Below are 19303 nucleotides of genomic sequence, written 5' to 3'. Positions count from 1 at the left end.
TTTTTAAATAAAATTGAGCCTTATCGTGATATAATTTAGCTGCACAAACAGATTGAGAAGCTATATCACGATAAGACTCAATTTTATTTAAAAATAGGTGAAAAATCCCAATTTCAAACGTGCCCCACTTCCCCTTACTGACAATGCGTATGCTTTTCTTCGTGTGAGGGCACTGTTTTTCTCCGCGAGTGGCGCTGGCAACTGTTCTCAAAATTTAATACCCGGGCTTTTAATTTTAAGGGGTTTAATTTTAAAAACTGGGCACTTCTCCCTAGTACTTAAAATGTAGATGCAATGAATCACATTTATTGAAAATTTAGTCATTACGAACAAAGAACGGGTATTTTCCGCTATTCTACATTAGTAGCTCTTCTTAGCTGCTTGGCTAACACATTAAGTACTTAATTAAGTATTTAATAAGTTTTTAAATAAAGGACTTGATTTTAAGGAGTAATGGGACAATCAACTGCTTAAAAAATATATGGAACAGGAGACAAACTTCAGCACCTGATGGCTAATAACGGAACTAATATGACATGATGCAGCTTTCCCCATAGCAAAAGAAAGCGGAACAGGAATAACAAGCGAAAAATTCCTCGGAATTTTCCAGTATTTTTCCTTGAAAAAATCCATGGAAATTTTCCATAATAGGTTCCAAGAAAAATTTGATGGATTTATGCTGGATTTTTTCTGTGGAATATATCCATGGAATGTTCGTGGAATTTATGTGGATTTTTCCACCTAAATAAAATGGAGAAAAAAATGAAGCTGTCACATGCAACTCGTGATTTTACTTCCGAATATTAAAGAAATAGCAAAGATTACGAGGATTATAATATGTTTTACTAAACCAGCAATAACGAATTAACACTTTATGCAATAAAAAAAATATTTTATAAAAAATATTTTTTCCTAAAATATATATTAAATGACATAAAAACAGTATTATTTTAGGTTGGCGAGCTATTTAATGTAATCACTAAACTATTATCCACACGAAACGCAGTATCGCATAATTAATTATATTATAATTGCCACATGAATCACTAAAAATGTTTGCGGAAGGTTTTCAAATAGGGTGAAAGGAACGTCTGTTCGACAGGGAACCCCTATTGACACTCTCATCAAAACATTGAAATTTATTTAATATAAATTGTTTATATCTAGTGAAATTCATGTAATCTGACCTGCTTTCCTTTAACCTACCCTTTTCTAGAACTCTTCTGCGAATTTAAGAAGGTTTTAAAAAGGTTTAAGCAATTTCAATTGTCGACGTGGAGAAATTTCAAGATTCTTATGAAAAAGTGTAAGAAAGAAGCTTTTAGAAAAAATTTTTTTTTCTATTTTTTTTAATAAAATGAACGTATATCTGTTGCATAACAGTCAAAAAATAACTAAATTTTAATTTAATACACAATTTGCATCAATTTATTTTAATTAAAATGAATTTAATTACAGTGTCAATAAACCGAGACAAAATCGTCGATTTCAACGTCTATTGACAGGTACAGATTGCCGACTTTTGTATCAGCTTGATAGATGAAGAAGAATAAGAAGAATGAATAAAAGTAAACAAAGTTGGTGCATTTTTGTGAAAGAAATAGTGAAATTACTAACAAGTTAAGTCTTTGTGCGCAAAAAAGACTAAGAATGTTTGTTGGTGAGTTGCCACTGGTGATATTTTTATAGTAGAACTTCCTTCAGCTCTAGCACTGCAGAAATCTAATGCGTGACAAAAATTTCGACTGCACCAGAGATGCCCTAATGGAAAGAGTATTGTCTATAAACTATTGAGAGAGAATTCTTAAGGAGAGTGTCAAGTTTTATAAATCTAAAAGCTGCCCATTGCATCCTGTAAGGAATACAATGTAAGATTATGAGGATAGAGAAGTTCATCATCACGAGAATGGCTGCTGTGAAGGGACATAAGATTTACAGAAATCTCTGTGAGGAAGAGTTTCTTACGGAAGGACGGGGCATTCTGGATGGAGATTTAATATATTCCCTGGTTGGCAGTCCCCCAGATGGAGTCATCCAGTGCAATAAGGAAGTTTTCAACCAAAATCTCAATCAAAGGTGTAAAGAAAAAGTGTCCAATAGGTGTTCAAATTTCGTGTGTCAATAGATACCGAAAGTGTCAATAGATATGGCATTTAGTCATGATCTTAAAAAATACAGTTTTTTTTAGTTTTTCAAACATTTTGAGAAAAGTGAATAATACTGAACGGTAGTCAAATTAATAAGTTGATATAAGTTAATATTTAAACACAAAAAAATTTAATACAATAGAAGATATCAGTCAGGAAAGTTACGAAAGTTCTTAAAGTGTCAATAGACGTTCCTTTGACCCTAAATTATCCACCTTGTCACAACACCATTTTATTTGTTTGACATTCGAGAAAAATAGTGGAAAAAACCATGGGAAAACCTGTGGAAAGATAGTGGAAATTTCCATAGGATTTTTCCAGCTTATCCCGCGGACGTTTCACGTGTGAGTTTCCATGTAAATATTCCACGGGATTCAATGCTGGAATTTCAGTGGTTTGTACTTGAAATTCCATGGAGAGCTATGATTCCAATGAAATTTCCGGCTCCGAATTCCATGGGAAACTTAGTGGAATTTTTGCGTCAAATTCCGGAGATTTTTGCAATTTGGACGTTAGTTTTCCACTGGAATTTCCGCGGAATTTTGCTATGGGGTTACTAAGCACTTAATTAAGGTCTTTGTCAAAGTATTTAGTTAAGTAGTCAGTATTAAGGATATGAAAAGTATTTTCAGTAAGTACTTAATTAAGGAGTTTCGACTAAGGATTTTCTAAGGAGATACCATAATGGCCCTAATGCCTATAAAATTTTTTTTATTCCTCTTATTTTTTATTTCTGTAAAATGTATTTCCATATGCTTGTCTTCTTGTTATAATCAATACGACATAATTGCTTTAAAGCCTGTTGAACTGGAGGCACACTAGGTTTGAGTTGATGCCGGATGAGCTCTTGAAATCCCTCAGCATAAATTCCGGCAATCAGTGTCTAGAACTAGAAAATCATTAAGATGATAGGTTAAAAAGTGAAAATTTCATAAAGTTATGCCCTAGATACACTTACACCTTAAGCCGAGAGACGATGACGATGAAGAATTTTCGGGCATGTCATTATTAATCCACCTCTTTGTATCCAGTCGTTGACATGTATCCATCGCATTCTCTATTTTAGTCCCCACTTCTTGCCACCAGATTTCACTACCATCGCCTAGAAGATTCCTTAATTAAGGACTTAAAAAGTACTTATTAAGGATTTATTTTTTGCACTTGGACAAAGTTCTTATTTAAGACTATGGGCAATGCCTTTAATTAGAGCATTAAGCTAGTAAACCTTACGTTGTGTTAGCCGGGTATGGGGTATATGAATTTCAGGCATGCTGGAGAACTTCGAAAGATCTTTTCTTATTTTAATTGAGATGCTCAGAGCAAAAGTTGACTCTTTTAATAGGGAAATGCATATACAAAGGAGAATACTTCTGCTCTGAAGGTCTCGATTAAGAAATGTCTTGGGTTCCGATGCATGCTTTGCCAAAGCTTAAACCCGATCAGATAATATGGTCGTGACAATCATAACAGCTGAAATGATTAAGAATCTAATACTTCACACTCAGCATTTTGTTTCAGATAAAATTTTCCGTCCTGTCTTGTTAAAGGGAGAAAGATAAAAAATACATAATTCAACTTTTTTCGGGTGTTTTGTGGGTTTTTTATGCTGCCTCTAGCAATTTCATAATTTCACTTTTTCTCTCACGTTTATTCTCCTCCCAAGATTGTGGTCAGAGACTTTACTTTTTTCGCACTTTTTTTCCACGAGCTATACAGAATGACGAAAATCTGATCAAAAGAGAAATAATATACATTAATAATTCAATTAACGATCATTGTATCATAATATAGAATACGATGGAAAATTTTTGGCGCCAAAATATCGAATGGTGCTGGAGAGTCTTTGGGAGATTGCTCCCAATTCAAATCTCTTATGGTAAAATGCCTCAAAATAAAGTCCAAAAAACCTGTTCCAAATATTTCATGAGGTTTTTTTTTCTTCAGCCACTCTCGATGTGTGGTGATGGAATATGCCATGTGACGAGCACATTTACCTTCACAAATCTCTGTTGAGTAGGTCAGTTATACCACATTGGACTTCTGTCTGGGTTGTCCCGCATGAAGTGATTAGAAATGCTTCTCAAAGGTATATCACTTGAGACTTGCCATTTAGCCCATATATTCCATGTACTAATCATACGGCCAATGCCCCTTTCTGCTTAATTAAATTTTTGACAGTCAATTGGGAGGTGTTATAAAGATTTCCATAGCAAACACATGATGTTAGTGACGACAAAAAAGACTTAAATGATTTGAAAGTGACTCTTGTTCATCAAAAATCGACAACTATATCTGTTGAATTTCTTTTTTATTGCCCTTCCACACCGATTAATTTACGATAAAACTCTCAACACGCTCTACCTAATTGCTGAATTTACTGGTTTTTTTTGTGTATTTTTCAACAAAAAATAAATTTCCTGTCACTACCATAAAGCTCTCTTTGTCTTTTTTATTTGTCCCATTGCACTGCAAAGAGTATAGAGAGAAAATGCAGAAATTTCCTTTGCACTGCTTCAAGATGAAAGAAAAAGATATTTAATGAAATGGATGTACGCGGGGTATGAGAAAAAGTCGAAGTGAAAAGTCCAGTTTTGCGTTTGACCGACTAACATAGAACAAGTTGGGTGTCATTAGAAATTTCTCCTCCTGGCTAGATATTTCTTCATGCAGCTGGTTGTTTGTGGGTTGAAAAGGGAGCGAAATGTATTGCAATTTTCATGAAAGATAATGAACAGTATAAAGAGAATAAATTAGCTCTTTCAAAACGATTAGGAAGACTGTTTTCTTACACTTTTATCTAATTTTGAATTTTAAGATTTACTCACTGTTTTAGATAAACAAAAAGAGATTTGATGTTGGGTGCATATAGGTTTACTAACTATTCAATTGATTCATGAATTCAAAAACCATTCCTAAATAAAAAATTGCTTACAAAAACAGATTTTAGAATATTTTAGCATGAGTAACAAGCCTGCGGACTTATAAAAAAAAACTCAAGAAAGTTATATCATTTAGGGTACTTTACCGATCAAGCTCGATGTAACCGGGTTGGAAATTTGAAGACGTTCCAAAAAAAAAAAAAACCAAAAGCAAATCGGTTGAAAAATAGGCCCAACAAAGTGTTTAATCTTTGACCTTCGAAAATTCTATATCGAAATTTTTTTCCACTTATGTTCGAAATATTCACCTTGACTACCTCCGAAACTTATACGAAAATGAAAAAAAAAATCTAGCGAGAAGCTATATTCGAAATAAACCAAAATAACATGGTTTTGGAGGAATAAGGGTGGTAAGGGGAAAAATTTAGAGTGTAAAAATTAAAAATTATAGAGTGTTTTTCATAAAATCAATTTTCTAAAATTTACTAGTTATCTGGACAAATACACTCCAGTATCTAATAAAATTAATATCTGTGCTGTATTTCATATATTAAATTCTTATTGCTTATTATTTTATATTACTTATTGTATTGTATTATTACTGTTTTTATTGGTGCTATTCAAATAGTCATTAAAAGCTGTCTCAACTTCTTATTATTGAATATTTTTATAAGCTTAAAATTACCTTTGTAAATTTGTAATTTTCTATTAGAATTGATTTTTTTTTATTTTATGTCCAAATGTGACATATTACACTGACATATTACACTAGTATATAATAACAATAATCAGTTCCGATTATTGTAAAAAAAAATAGAAGTGAATTTTTCTATATGATTTTCAAATTCTTTATCATTATTCGTTATCCTTCATCGTCAGGATCGTATAACCCTTAGGAAAAAAGGCTTAAAAAGCTCTAGTGAGTGAATTTATTAACTAAATGGTATCATGTTTGGGTTCGTAATCGTTGGAAAGGTCTTGGAATCCTTGATAAGCCTAGACCGATTCCAGTAGGTTATAAAGCGGTAATGCACAGGTTCATAACCGATAACTAATTTTTCTCAGAAATTCAATTTTATATTACGCTTAAGGTATTTTGGGCAATGTTTTGGGCAGTTAGTTGTTGTGAACTGCTTAATGCACCGGTTATGAACCGATACGTAATTATTATCCAAAAATCAATTTTATTACTCTTAAAACAATTTTGGGAGATCTTTTGTGTGATTTATGAATCGGTTCAAATCCGTTGAAAACCGGTAAACAGTAACTGATGCGAATGTACTTTTGAGCTATAGTCACGAGTTTGAGCACTTTACAAAGTCTAGGACACTGTCATAATTTTTCTTTACTTAATGTATTTTGTTTTATTGATTTTGAAAATCGCAAATGAAAGAGGGATACTATTTTTGTGAGGCAAATTTACGTTTATTTTCGCATGGAATCGAATTTCTAATTTCTAGTAAAGAATTATTTAGTATAAACTTTATTAGGATAGGATAGATATTTGACGAACTTATGACTAGGCATTTTTTTAGGATAATCAATAAAAGCTCAATTGAAAGATTTAAAAAAAAAAAAAAAAAAACAAATTTGTTGCATTGTTATATGGGAAAATTTTAAAATTCTGAATGCCAATAGGGTGGAAAATAATATTCTTTGAAAAGGGAAGCTTCGCTTTTTGTAAGTGATTAGCAGCCGCATTCAAGTACTAATTGAACCGATGCTGGCCAAAATGCCGATTTGGTATTTTTATGTTCAGGATTTTGGCGTATTATATGGGATTTTGACCTCTTTGAAATTTTGAGGTGCGAAATTTCGATTGTCGGGATTTTGGCTTTTGGTATATTGACTTTCCGGGATTTAGACTTTCCAGGTTTTTTTTTTTGGATTTTTGAATTTTGGCTTTCGGAATTTTGGCGTTCGGGTTTTTGGCTTTCAGATTGAGGCCTTTTCGAAATTTTCACATTTGGGTTTCCGGTTTCCGGGATTTTGGCTTTTCAGGATTTAGGCTTCCGAGATTTTGACTTTCCAGGATTTTCTTTTGGGATTTCTGAATTTTGGCTTTCGAAATTTTGGCGTTCGGGTTTTTGGCTTTCGGATTTAGGCCCTTTCGAAATTTTCACATTTGGGTTTTCGGTTTCCGGGATTTTGGCTTTTCAGGATTTAGGCTTCCGAGATTTTGACTTTCCAGGATTTTCTTTTGGGATTTCTGAATTTTGGCCTTCGGAATTTTGGCGTTCGGATTTTTGGCTAACAGATTTAGGCCGTTCCGAGATTTTTACACTCGAGATTTCGGTTTCCGGGATTTTGGCTTTTCGGTATTTCGATTTCCGGGGTTTTGGCTTTCGAAATTTTGATCAGGAGCTAACTGAACATAAAAAATGAATTGAATTGAAACGAAGTATTCTTGAATCATATCTTGGATCTTGGATTTTTCTTATAATTTTTTGCGCTATTTATCAATCATAAAGAACATTTTCTCCAAATTTGTTAATTAAAATGGCATTAGGGTTTAAAAGTCTTACGAACTATGGCTGTATGACTCAACAGAAGTATTTTCTAAGTGTGTGAAATTGATTGATTTGTTATCTATTTATTTATTTATTCCGCGTAGGTTTGCGATCGTAATAGACAATGAGTATAAGACCTGAGTAAAGAGGATTAAGGAGGAAAAAAGAACATTTTTCTGACCAAAATGGATAATTTACTAATCAAAAATGTTTATTCCTTGAATAAATATCTAAGAACTGTACCAAATATATTCGAATACTCAAGAAAAATAAACAAGAAGACATTTACCTAATTAATTTTGAATACAGTTCATATTAATGCATGAAAATCGTGAAAAGATTGATTTGTGTAAAAACTGTATCATTGCCTCTATTTTTTCTGTAAATGCGATATTTTTTTTTTGTGAATAACGACTGGATAAAAAAATTTAAAATTGTTTTTTTTGCAATTATGCTACATTATTTTGGAATTTTCATCAAAATTTCAATCTTGAATCTTCATTTGCGATGTTGCTCTCTATGCAATCCCCATGTGCATCAAGTGCATAAAAAGCATACAAAACTACTTTATTATCTTTGATGGTAACATGATAAACTAAATGGAAGTCAAAACATTATTTTCCGGCAATTGCAGAAGTATGCCATCCCCTGAAGATATGCTGATTAATCATCATGTTATTTTGCCCCCAGAGTAATTGTATGCAATTGGCTTTGTGCCTTTCAGAGTCACCATGAGACGATCCAATAATTCCGGTTCGGAAAAAGGTTACAGCAAATCTGGTCATGAACGCATTTCATCGTCTCACTATTCAACGGACAAGAGTGGCTCATCGGGATACTATAGCTCTAATCTCTACTCCACTGGCTCTGTCGATGAGCACATTTACAGTGAGCCGGTGATTGATGCTATTGAGGCGTCGGCGGTAAAGATGACACCAAAGATCGCAGAGAAGAAGAATAATAAAACGTGCAATTTTGCTGACACCCTCAATGATGATGAACGAAAGGTTCACCGATCTGTTGGGTATGATTTTGAGAATGAACAGCATTATGGATCACCATTGGAGAGGCGTCTATCACTAGAGTATGCAAAGAGATCGACACAGAAATTACCGACAATTATGGAGGGTATCGATGGGCAAATTCCCCGTCCAATCTGGCCATCGGATATGGATGATTCTCTTGTGGATATCAATTTGGACTCATTTCTGCTCAATAAGGAGAAAAATGGGCAAGTGGATGGGAATGGAAGTTCAGTTGAGGGAATTATCAATCCAGCTCTGGATTGTGATGATTTGTCGGAGAGCAATAGCCTGGAGAATAACTATCGATGTGCCAAATATGTCAATTCCTGTCCAGAAAATCCGTATTGCGTTGAGGGTGTTCTGGAGGATTTGCAGTCATCTGTGGACAAATCCCTTTCGCTCTATCTGCAGAAATGTGAGGATAATATCACCATTCAGACGACAAGGGAATTCCTCGAGGATATCCGGAAGAAACTTACTACTCTCCTGGAGGAGCACTATGACGAAAATGGTGATCCATTGACACCAACACGAAGCACGATTGTCCGTGCGGATGACAAGCGACAGTCTCGTCGCAAATATACCACTGTGATCAAGGAGGACATCAAGAATCTCCGGAGTGACCTGGATGACTATCTAAAGGTCATGAATCAGACGAATGAATTTGAAATTCAGCAGCTATGCACAGGAATTGCACGGGATGCTCGATTGACCACCATGAAGAATGCCCTGGAGAATCGGATGCGCAATCAGGAGAATGAACGACGACTGGGAAGTCTGGTCATGAGGAATTTTTCCGATGGATGTCGTGGATCCGGAAGGCGATCTCTAGCCTTCTATGACGAAGATCTTCTTCATCAGAGTGAAGATCCGAATTTTCAGCTTAAACGAAAAACCTCTCCATGCTCCTCAGATTGTGATCCAATGGCACAGGAAATTGTGGATAGTGATGCCATTGTTCCGGCTGAACAGAGTCAAATGCAGCAGAATATTGCAATGCAGCCAGCGCCTCTTCTTCTGCCGAAGATATACAAGGGCCCGGCGTCTGAGCAAGAAATGATTCTCGAGTGGCATCGCAATAAACCAAGCATCTGGGAGCAGTATTATGGGATCAATAGACCGGATCAGCCAATAATTGTGAGGAAGACCAAAATCACCAGCGGCAACGGCAAGAAGAAGCCCATCTCCGTGGTCTCATACGTGAGTACAATATTAATATTTCTTAATAATATATCCGATTTATCCATAAAGCACCCTCCCACCCTGATATACGCCCCATCTCTCTGTGCTCACACCTCAAATCGCGCTATTTATGGGCCTCATGGTGCGAACAAATTGCGTGTAACCTTGTCGTGGCATCGAATCGTGTATTTTGTAACGTCAACCATGTCTTCGTGGGCCTCTCTTCCTCCTCCCGGACAGCACTGTGCATAGTAGCACGATGCTCTCTAAACTTGGCTATTGCGCCTCTTGTGCAATCTACACACACTTTATTCATATCGCGTCTCACCCAAACAGTGGCTTCTGTCTTGCACTCAAAATGAGGCATTTCGTGTCACGGCTCTGTTCTTCGGAACAGAGCTGTGAATACTTTGGTGAATTCAGATTCAGATTTTGCATTAATCATTGAGAATTTAAAATAATTTATTTGATGACTTTATGATTCTATTTCAATGAAAAATGAAAAGACGGAATTTTTCATTCGAACATATTTTTTTAGCATTATGCACAACGCACAATAAATTTTGTTTAGTAAACATGTTTTTGACATTTCAGTGAGAGTGAGTGAGATCTAGATATAGTCATCTCGCTCATTCTCATGGGAAATTTTGGAAACATGTTTACAAACAAAAGTTATTGTGCGCTGGTCATTATACTGTTCTTAAGTGCTTCTGCATTATTGACTTTTCTTTGTGTTAGTTCCTGTCTCGACTACTTTGTCCAGTTCTTGCCGTGTTCTAAAACCGCCAAACAGTTGAGACATGAACCAATACAAAGAAAAGTCGATAATTCAGAAGCACTTGAGAAGAGTAAAGTGCTAAAAAATATTCAGGAGAAAGATTTTTTCTCTTACTTTTCCTTTTTTATCGAGCTCCTATATTATTTTTAATCGTAACGAGATATTTGCATTGGTAATCATTTTTACAATGACGTATCCCGTAGTAGAAAAAATCTGCTAAGTCCATTGTAGATAGCCTAGGAGCGCTTTCCCGTAGTCCAGAATATTTTCTTTAGAACTTTACTGTTGACAAGTGTTTCTGCATTATCGACTTTTCTTTGTGTTGGTTCCTGTCTCGACTGTTTTGCCCAGTTCTCGCCGTGTTCTAAAACCACTTAACAGTCAAGACATGAACCAACACAAAGAAACGTCAGTTATGTAGAAGCACTTGAGAACAGATGCTAAGAAATGTTCAGGAGAAAGATTTTCTCTATTCCTTTTCCCTTATAAGAAGGGGAAATCTTTCCCCTAAACATTTTCTTAGCACATTACCGAGCTCCTATATTACTTTTATTGGTAACGAGATATTTGCATTGGTAATCATTTTTACAATGATGTATCCCGTAGCGGAAGAGTCTGCTAAGTCCATTGTAGACTGCCCAGGAGCGCTTTACCGTAGTCCTGAATATTTTTTTTTAGAACTTTACTGTTCACAAGTGTTTCTGCATTATCGACTTTTCTTTGTGTTGGTTACTGTCTCGACTGTTTTGTCCAGTTTTCGGCGTGTTCTAAAACCACCAAACAGTCGAGACATGAACCAATACAAAGAAAAGTCTATAATTCAGAAGCACTTGTGAGCAGCAAAGTTCTAAAACAATGTTCTAGCTGATGTTAAGGCATTTTCAGAACATATATAACATCCAACCTAAGTCAAGCGATTGTCTGGATACAGGGGCTCGAAGTTCAAAATTTTGACACTTTCATGAATACAGAACTACGAGGAGCTTCTTTCATCGAAATCATTACAAAAAGGCAGCGCTATCGTTAGACGATAAGATCTAACATACAAAAAAAAAGAAAATTAATGTTTTTGTTTATTTATCATATTATTTGAGGATCTGAAAATCTGTTTTTGCAAAGATGAAAAAAATAAAAGAAAAAAATAAATAAATGCATTTTCGTTTATTTTTTAAATTATGTAAGAGTAAATAAATATATAAAATAAAAGCCTCAACCATTTTTAATGGTTACTGAGGCATTTCGTTTAGGTTTTAAAATTCAGTATTGGACAATAAAGATCGCACAAATATGAATATTTCAAAATTTTAAAATTTGAGATACTGTATCTAGATAAATGTTTGATTTAGACTGGAACATAGATACGTTCTGAAAAGGTCTTGACATCAGCTACAACATACTAAAATTTCAACCTAATCGGACCAGTTTTAGGTTTTGACAGTTATTCAAAATGGCGGACGGAAACGTGAAATCAAGATGGCGACCACGTCAACTTGTAGATCTCGTGCATTTTACCCTTAGATGTGAACATCTTGATTGTCACTTATTATCAGAAATTGTTGATTTTTTAGTATTTATTAAAAAGTGTAAAGTCACTCGCACCTTATCCCAAGTGCAAGCCTTTTTTTGATTTTTTTTTTAACATCGAAAAATTTTACAAAATTAATGCTAGTGGCACAAAATCAATTCATTAACAACTGAATACAAATAATTTTACCCATTCACCTCCCTCCTTTCACTTTAACTGTCCACTTTTAGTGGGTAAAGTTGAAAAACAGCGAAAAAAGTGCAGTCACCCACAACGACGTTACGAGAACTGCAGTATTTCTCATTATTATTTTTTGTTTATCGTCGAATTGAAAATGCAGCAATTAATAAGGACTTGTCGCTGCTTTTGAAAATACCTTCAGTTTTTGAAATAAATACCGTTTCTTCTTGTTAAAAAGGATTTAGTAAATACACCCATATATTTTAGTGAATACACAAACCAATACTTAGGTATTTAAAAAAATAATTTATTAATAATAAGCATAATTTTCTACAGCTGTAAAAAGCAATTATAAAACTACTTTTTTTCTGAAGATTTTTATCAATACATTTTGAAATTTAATAACCATAGAATTTAGTAAACACACAAACATTTTAAACTCAATATTCGATATCGAAAAAATATAAAACAAACTGACTTAGAATAGCTTATTTATAACATATTCTCGATTGGAGGCTTTTCTATCAAGTTTTAAATTTTAGCAAAAATAAAAGCGTTTATGGAATGTATGAAATTCTTATGGTCAACGCACAATAAATTTTGTTTTGTAAATATGTTTTTGACATTTCAATGAGAGTGAATGAAACAGAGATCCAGCCATGTCGTTCTCTCTCATAGGAGACTTTGAAAACATGTTTATAAAAAAAAGTTATTGTGCGCTGGGCATTAAAAATTATACCAATTACATATAATATTTTCTTTGAAAGATTTTTGGCTTATTAGAAATTTAAACAACTTATTTGAACTATATTTCGGTTTTTAGTATTTTTAGTAACTATCCAAGAATTTTTACAATCTCATATTCTCGTTCAAGTTTAAAATCAGGATTTCCTCCCGATATTAATTGGAGTTTGATTCTCTAATTGTGTCTTGGATAAAGGATAAATGGAAATCTGAATTAGAACTATTTTTCTCTAGTGTTTCCTCAATATTGTCGTATTATATTAATTTCCTCAACAAATTTCACCTATTTAACAACAAATTCCATTGATAAAATTGTCTAAAGTTATTTTCCTTAATTTAGGAATAGTTAATTTTACATGAATTCCGTTGATTCCGTTACGTTTTTGAAAATATTGTTCAAATTTGAGGAACTCTACTGTACCTTTTATCCGAGACACAATTGAAGAATCAAATTCCAGCTGTGAATAGGAACTGTATGTGTCTCAGCTAACGCTTACTTAGCTTCTATAATATAAAATGAATATAAATTATTAATTTCCATTTTTAATTATCAAATTAATGTACGGTATAAATTCCATCGTCTTTCTATCGTTTATATGAAAAATATAAAAAAGTATTAGACCTTTATTAATAGATTTAAATTAAAAGCTTTAAATATCTTTATTTATGTTGCCTTTGGGGCAATATAATGAATTAAAGCATTTTATATGAAATATTTTGTCATGTGCTTTCATGAATATTTCTCAATGAACCTAGAACTGGGTGCTGTCTTGGATAATTAAATTGATTTTTTTCTAAATATTTACTAACTCAGTTTTAATTCCTCTTTCACTTGAATTTTTTTTGCTAAATCTGCGTAAATCTTCTCGAAAGACATTTAAATAATATATCTGCAATACTTCAGTAATTCTTTATGCGTGCAATTGCACAATAAGACAGTGCTCTTTTGCCATCGTTGGCCTAGTTTTTTCAGAAGTAGACTGCAATTATCTCTTTTGTGACATCTCTTATCACCAAGCCAGCAACTCTGTTCTGCGCGTACAAACCGCAATAATTTTACGTGTTTGTAGGTCTTTGAGATGTCTTTTCTGCATTGTTGTTTATTATGACAATTCAAGAGATGATAGAAAAATGTGTATAAGTCTGTTGTGGAAAACAAATAGAGACGGAGATGAGGCATATATATGATTTTTTTCTTTTATGTGATGCCATTGGCAACTGGAATAATTTGCCGCTTGATGACCCACTTTTGTAGAGTCTGCGGCGTGTCAGACTGGACCGTGGATCCACCCTTCTCATGTCGAAATGCCTCTTCATGATCATTCTTCTTCATTCTCCTTAAAATCTATGATTGCCACTTTTGGCATTCCAAACATCTGAAAAATACCTCAATGTTACTGTCCATTAGGAGTATTACATGCGGGGATTTCTCTCTCTTTACAAAATACTAGAAACAATTTGACTCCCCGAGGTTCATGGCAACTGTTCCACTCACGATTGTTTTCCTGACCACGAGAAAATATCTTTCTTCTTTTTTTTTCGTACAAAAATTGTGACCGTGCACAGATTAACTTTTGCCACTGAAAAATTATCCAAAGAAAAGAGAGAGATGAAAATGTTTTGCGTGGGCAGTTGATATACCATCAAAATGAATCCCATGGCTGTTAAAAAAAAGTACCCAACCATGTGGACTTCCAGAGAGTGGCAAAGATTGGAAATCTCTGGGTAACAATCATTTAAGCGCTATAAATATTTATTAAATCGTCGACTTGTCTTTAATGTTTAATCATGCCTTGAACTTTCTCTCCAACACACTCTGTGTGAATTTTTCTGTGTGTCCAAGTGCACTTTTGGATTGTAAGAATAAAATTGGAAGGGAGAGACGTAGAGATAAAGGAATCATGTGGCATTTGATTGAGAAAAATATCTCAACAATGCTCATCAGATTGGGTAAATGGTAGAAATTTGTCTTTTAACTGCTGATTAATTGTTTTCTCGTTGAGTAGCTTCCATCGAGGGAATTTTCAAGGTACTATATTACTTATTTTTTAATTTGGTAATGATTCCTAATAGAGTTATTAGAGGATATTACATTAATAGGGCGTGAAGTATGTGAAATTTGATTGGTAAATTAAACGAATAAAATGATAATAATTTTTTGAAAATAGATTTTTAACTTCAGCTGTGAACTGCAAGGTTTCTCCAATATAGCTAGTGATTTTAAATTACTTTAGTACAAAAAATAATAAGTTTTGGACAAAAAATGACTTATATTGCAAAATTGGATTGTTTCCGATTAAATCTTCGTTAAAACCGAGTTAGATTTATTGGTAATTCAAAGGCCTTTCCGTCAAAACCAAACTTACCTCATTCAGTCGAGAAATACGCTCTCTAGAGTCTTTTGTACCTTTGACCTTGAAAACTCTCCATTGGGAATTCAAGGGCACTTTCGTATATAGTCAAAAATAAAATAATCCCGAAGTCTTAGAGTTCAAATAGACTCATACTGATTCTCGGGCATATTTGGACTGTAACATTTTTCAATAAAGGATTAGGTAAAGGAAATTTATGCAAAGAACTTCCAATTGATGATTCTTAGTCCTCAGGGTTTGACAGTTTGAGATAAATCCTTACTACCAAAATTTACAAGCTAAATATCTCGAGGATCAGCCTGAGTTTTCTATTTGGGCCATAAGACTTTATAATATTATTCTATTTCTGTTTGTATACGAAAGTGCCCTTGAATCGTTTCTAAAAGCGATTTTCAAGGTCAAAGGTTCAAAAGACTCTAAAAAACGTAGTTCTAACAGAATGGTGCAAGTTTAGCTTCGATGGAAAGGTCTTGGATTCCCTGATAAGTCTAGTGGTAAAAAGGGGAAAATCTCTTTTTTGCAATGTTTTTTCTATAACTCATTCAGAATTTATACAAACTATCTGAAATTTTTTTTTAAAACTCCTATTGAAACCAATAAGTTACCGTCTGTCTTTGCATTAACCCATTCCTTACCATGGTATTATACATCATACGCAAATTGAGTAATTTTAGATGATTTATTTCTGAGCAATTGCTATACGAATTGATGTCGGGAATGGATTTTTAGTTAATTTAGTCCCTGAATTTCTTGGAAAAAATAGTCCGACAGAGATGGAAATACATTTTGTTGTTCTTTTCTCGCTTCGCGGAAGGTCATGCAAAATTTTTGCTCAAAATGGCGAACGGAAAATTCGACATCCCGACGAATTTGTTAAAATTGGCGTCTTTCCTCTTTCTTGATTTGAATTCTAGTTGCCAATTTGTTTTCTTGGATAGTTACTCTATTAAAATCAATAGAGTAGTGAATTAATGCACAGAATTTAAATTCACTAACCGTTAAGACGTATGTTTGACAGGGGTTCCCCGCGCCCCCATAATAGGTAAATTTTTTTTCTTTTCAAAAAATTCATCTATTAATCAGTAAGAATATAATTGCAAAATATGAACATTCTATCTCAAGTATTTCTAGTACATTGACTGAATGGGTTAACAGAAAAATTCTTGAAATTATAAACCTCTTGAACTTTTAGTTTAAAACATTTACAATGAGACCAATTAAGATCTTTATTGCTGGAATGTCAAACCATAAAAAATATTGTGTAAAAAAAAATTATGCTATTGCCTCTTTCGTTAGAGTATTAATTATAGTACAAACGCAGTAAAGTTGAAGTTTTGGTAAATATTTCGCAGCATGGATATTTTAGTGGCACATTGGCTCTTTTTAGTAATAACTTCTGAAAGAGACAAAGCCTCCAAAGTCCATCCAAACTTATTCGAAAATTGACCAGGAGGGGAATTCTGTAACGCTCTGGCAATGCCATGTGACAAATTGGGTTTAATTAAATATTAGAAGAACTTTTTCGAAAATGCGATTCTGTAGCCGTGACATTGCCATTTCAGCTCACGTGACATTGTCAGAAGTCACATATTAGAGATTTCTGGCAATTCAAATGACAATGAATTTTGTTAAACAAATCAACCAAGAAGTATTGTATTTACATAAAATCATCAAGTAAAGGAATTTCATTATAAAAGCTATGAATTGCATTTTTGAACTCATATGATATGACAAAAAAAGCTCGATTGATATTGTCATTTTTCGAACTCACGCAAGACAATGCCACGAAAATTACAGAATTCTTCTAGAGAAATCTAATGTGCAAGTTCATATTTTCGTCACTTTAGCGTTGGCTGGATCATCTGTTTCGAATTTTCGGTATTCTTGACACTTCCAATCATTTAACAACAACAAGACTGTGTAAACGTTTGCTGCGAAAAGTGAATTTTCGTGTAGGTTGTGTAGTTTGTGTAGATATTTTCCTGAATTTTTGGCTAAAGAAAATATTTACTAAAAGGCAAGGATATGAAAAATTTAGAGATGAAATTATAAAAAGGAAGGCTTACTGATAAATGAGAAATACAGAGATTGGATTCACCGGGATGTAGATAAGTGTCAGCCTATACTGAGGGATCTTAGGAAGATGGAGCTGTAGTAAATAGGGTAGCTCATCGGTTGGCTGTTAAAGTCATGAAAATCTCATGTTAAAGTTATGAAAATCTCTAGTCTCTCTACAAAGTTCAAGATCTTTCAAATAAATAAATAAATAAAATAAAATTTAAGCAAAAACGGTTGAAAAATTGGTCCTCCAAAGTAGTTAAATTTTGACCTTCAAATATTCGATATCGAAATGTTTTTCGAACATAGGTGTGTAAGGACAAAATGACAACTTCCAAAACATATTCGCAATTGAAATGAGTCGCTTTCCAAATAAACCCAAAACAGGTTTTTGGCGTGTAATGTCCTAGACATACTTACGACTTAAGCCGAGAGACAACTTAATGGAAAATGGTGGAAATGTAGATTAACCATTATTTCTAATATAATTACACTAAGCCGTCTCTTGGCTAATCCTCAGGTCTATCAGGGCCCTAAGGAGGGGAATGGGGGTAAAGAGAAAAGACTGTCATAAATAATGTTGATTTATGGAAAGGTCGAAGATCGGAAGTCGTGTATGAATGTTCTATGATTACAACAAAAATTGTAAATTTTAGGGAAAATCTTTCGGAATGCAAACATTTTATAGTTATCGTGCACGAACAGAGTTTTCTCGACCGTTGCGGGATTTAGTCTCGACCTTTTAGCGGTGATGATGTTCCCGGCGGACGATAAATTACTCTCTGAAAGTGCACTCGTGAGGGGAATTAAAAAGATTTTCCTAGCGATTTTTTTTGCATTAACCCTTTAAGGACAAATGGAACACCGGTGTCCCAAAAATAAAAACGAATTTTTCGGACTATTTAGGGGACAAAATACCTTTTTATTGTCAAAAAAAAAAAGTTTTTGTTTTTGAGACACTGGTGTTCCACTCGTCCTTAAAGGATCCAGTCTTTTCTCCTCTTCCTTCTACCACACCAGTACATCTTCTATCTCTGTATCTATTTTTGTCGGCGAAGAAGAAATTGGCGCCGCTCCGAGAGACATCTATGTTGTCAATTCAAAAACCAACAGGGGTTTGACTTTGAGGAGAATCTAGTGCAGACGTGTGCAAGAACCGTTTGAAACCGAATAAACGTCAAAATAAGTTAATTCAAATAGCGTTTTGATCATTGACGTACAAGTTTCATTTGACATTTGTTCGGTTTCAAACCGTTCTTGCACTCCTCTGATCTAGTGCTAGCATAAAATAGAATTTTTGAAACTAGAGAAAATTCACAATCATTTTACGTAAAAAAAAATTGAAAAATCCTCAAAAGCAAATAAAATATTCATAATGCAATTTAATTCCCTTGCATTTAAGCTTGAAGTTGTAATAAATTTTTCCTAATGTTGGACCACGAGTTACAAATTGGAGTTCGCATGGAGAGATAGGGGGAGGCTTTGATCGTTCGCACATACGCTACCTTCAGACACTTCATATTTCTCCCATATTCCTTTATGAATCTCACATATGGCTATATATTGTAATAGCTAACCTTAAATCCCATCTTTCCTGAAAAAATTGAGAGTCTAATCCTTTTTTCCTAGTTTCAGGAAACAAAAAATAAAAACAGGTCCAAAACTGTAATTTTGCTGTGCAATATTTCATACGATTGTGCAGAATTAATATCACTTTTCTGAAAAACTACTATCACAAAGGGTAGAAGGGTTATTAGGAATCAGATTTATGTAAAAATCTTTTAGGCTGAACAGGCACTTTTTGTGGGTGGAACAAAATTCACAAACTTGACTCAGATTCATCGATCGCACATAGAAGACTGCTTCTTTCAGATATTTTCCAGGAAACTTCATTTTAGATACG

General features: G+C 33.9%; 2 protein-coding genes across 8 annotated transcripts in view; both read left to right on the top strand.

The window, feature by feature from the left end:
• LOC129804968 (uncharacterized) overlaps positions 1-19303 on the top strand; it is an 83788-nt gene that overhangs the window by 19642 nt on the left and 44843 nt on the right. For 5 of the 7 annotated variants that reach the window (XM_055852763.1, XM_055852762.1, XM_055852766.1 and 2 more), the window contains one exon: positions 8261-9761. In XM_055852763.1, coding sequence (XP_055708738.1) covers positions 8261-9761 — 1501 coding nt within the window. Of the gene's footprint in view, positions 1-8260; positions 11582-19303 lie in introns of those variants that run through there. The other 2 variants (XM_055852761.1, XM_055852760.1) reach the window with 2 other exon arrangements.
• The window catches only part of LOC129804969 (translin), a 239470-nt gene continuing 237901 nt past the window's right edge, over positions 17735-19303 (top strand). The window contains exon 1 of the mRNA XM_055852767.1: positions 17735-17746. The gene's annotated coding sequence lies outside the window, so the exon portion shown is untranslated. The remainder of the gene's footprint in view (positions 17747-19303) is intronic.

The sequence above is a fragment of the Phlebotomus papatasi genome, chromosome 2, assembly GCF_024763615.1.
Source record: "Phlebotomus papatasi isolate M1 chromosome 2, Ppap_2.1, whole genome shotgun sequence".
NCBI lineage: Eukaryota > Metazoa > Arthropoda > Insecta > Diptera > Psychodidae > Phlebotomus > Phlebotomus papatasi.
Note: the sequence above shows the minus strand (reverse complement) of the source record. Positions and strands in the feature narration are given on the sequence as shown.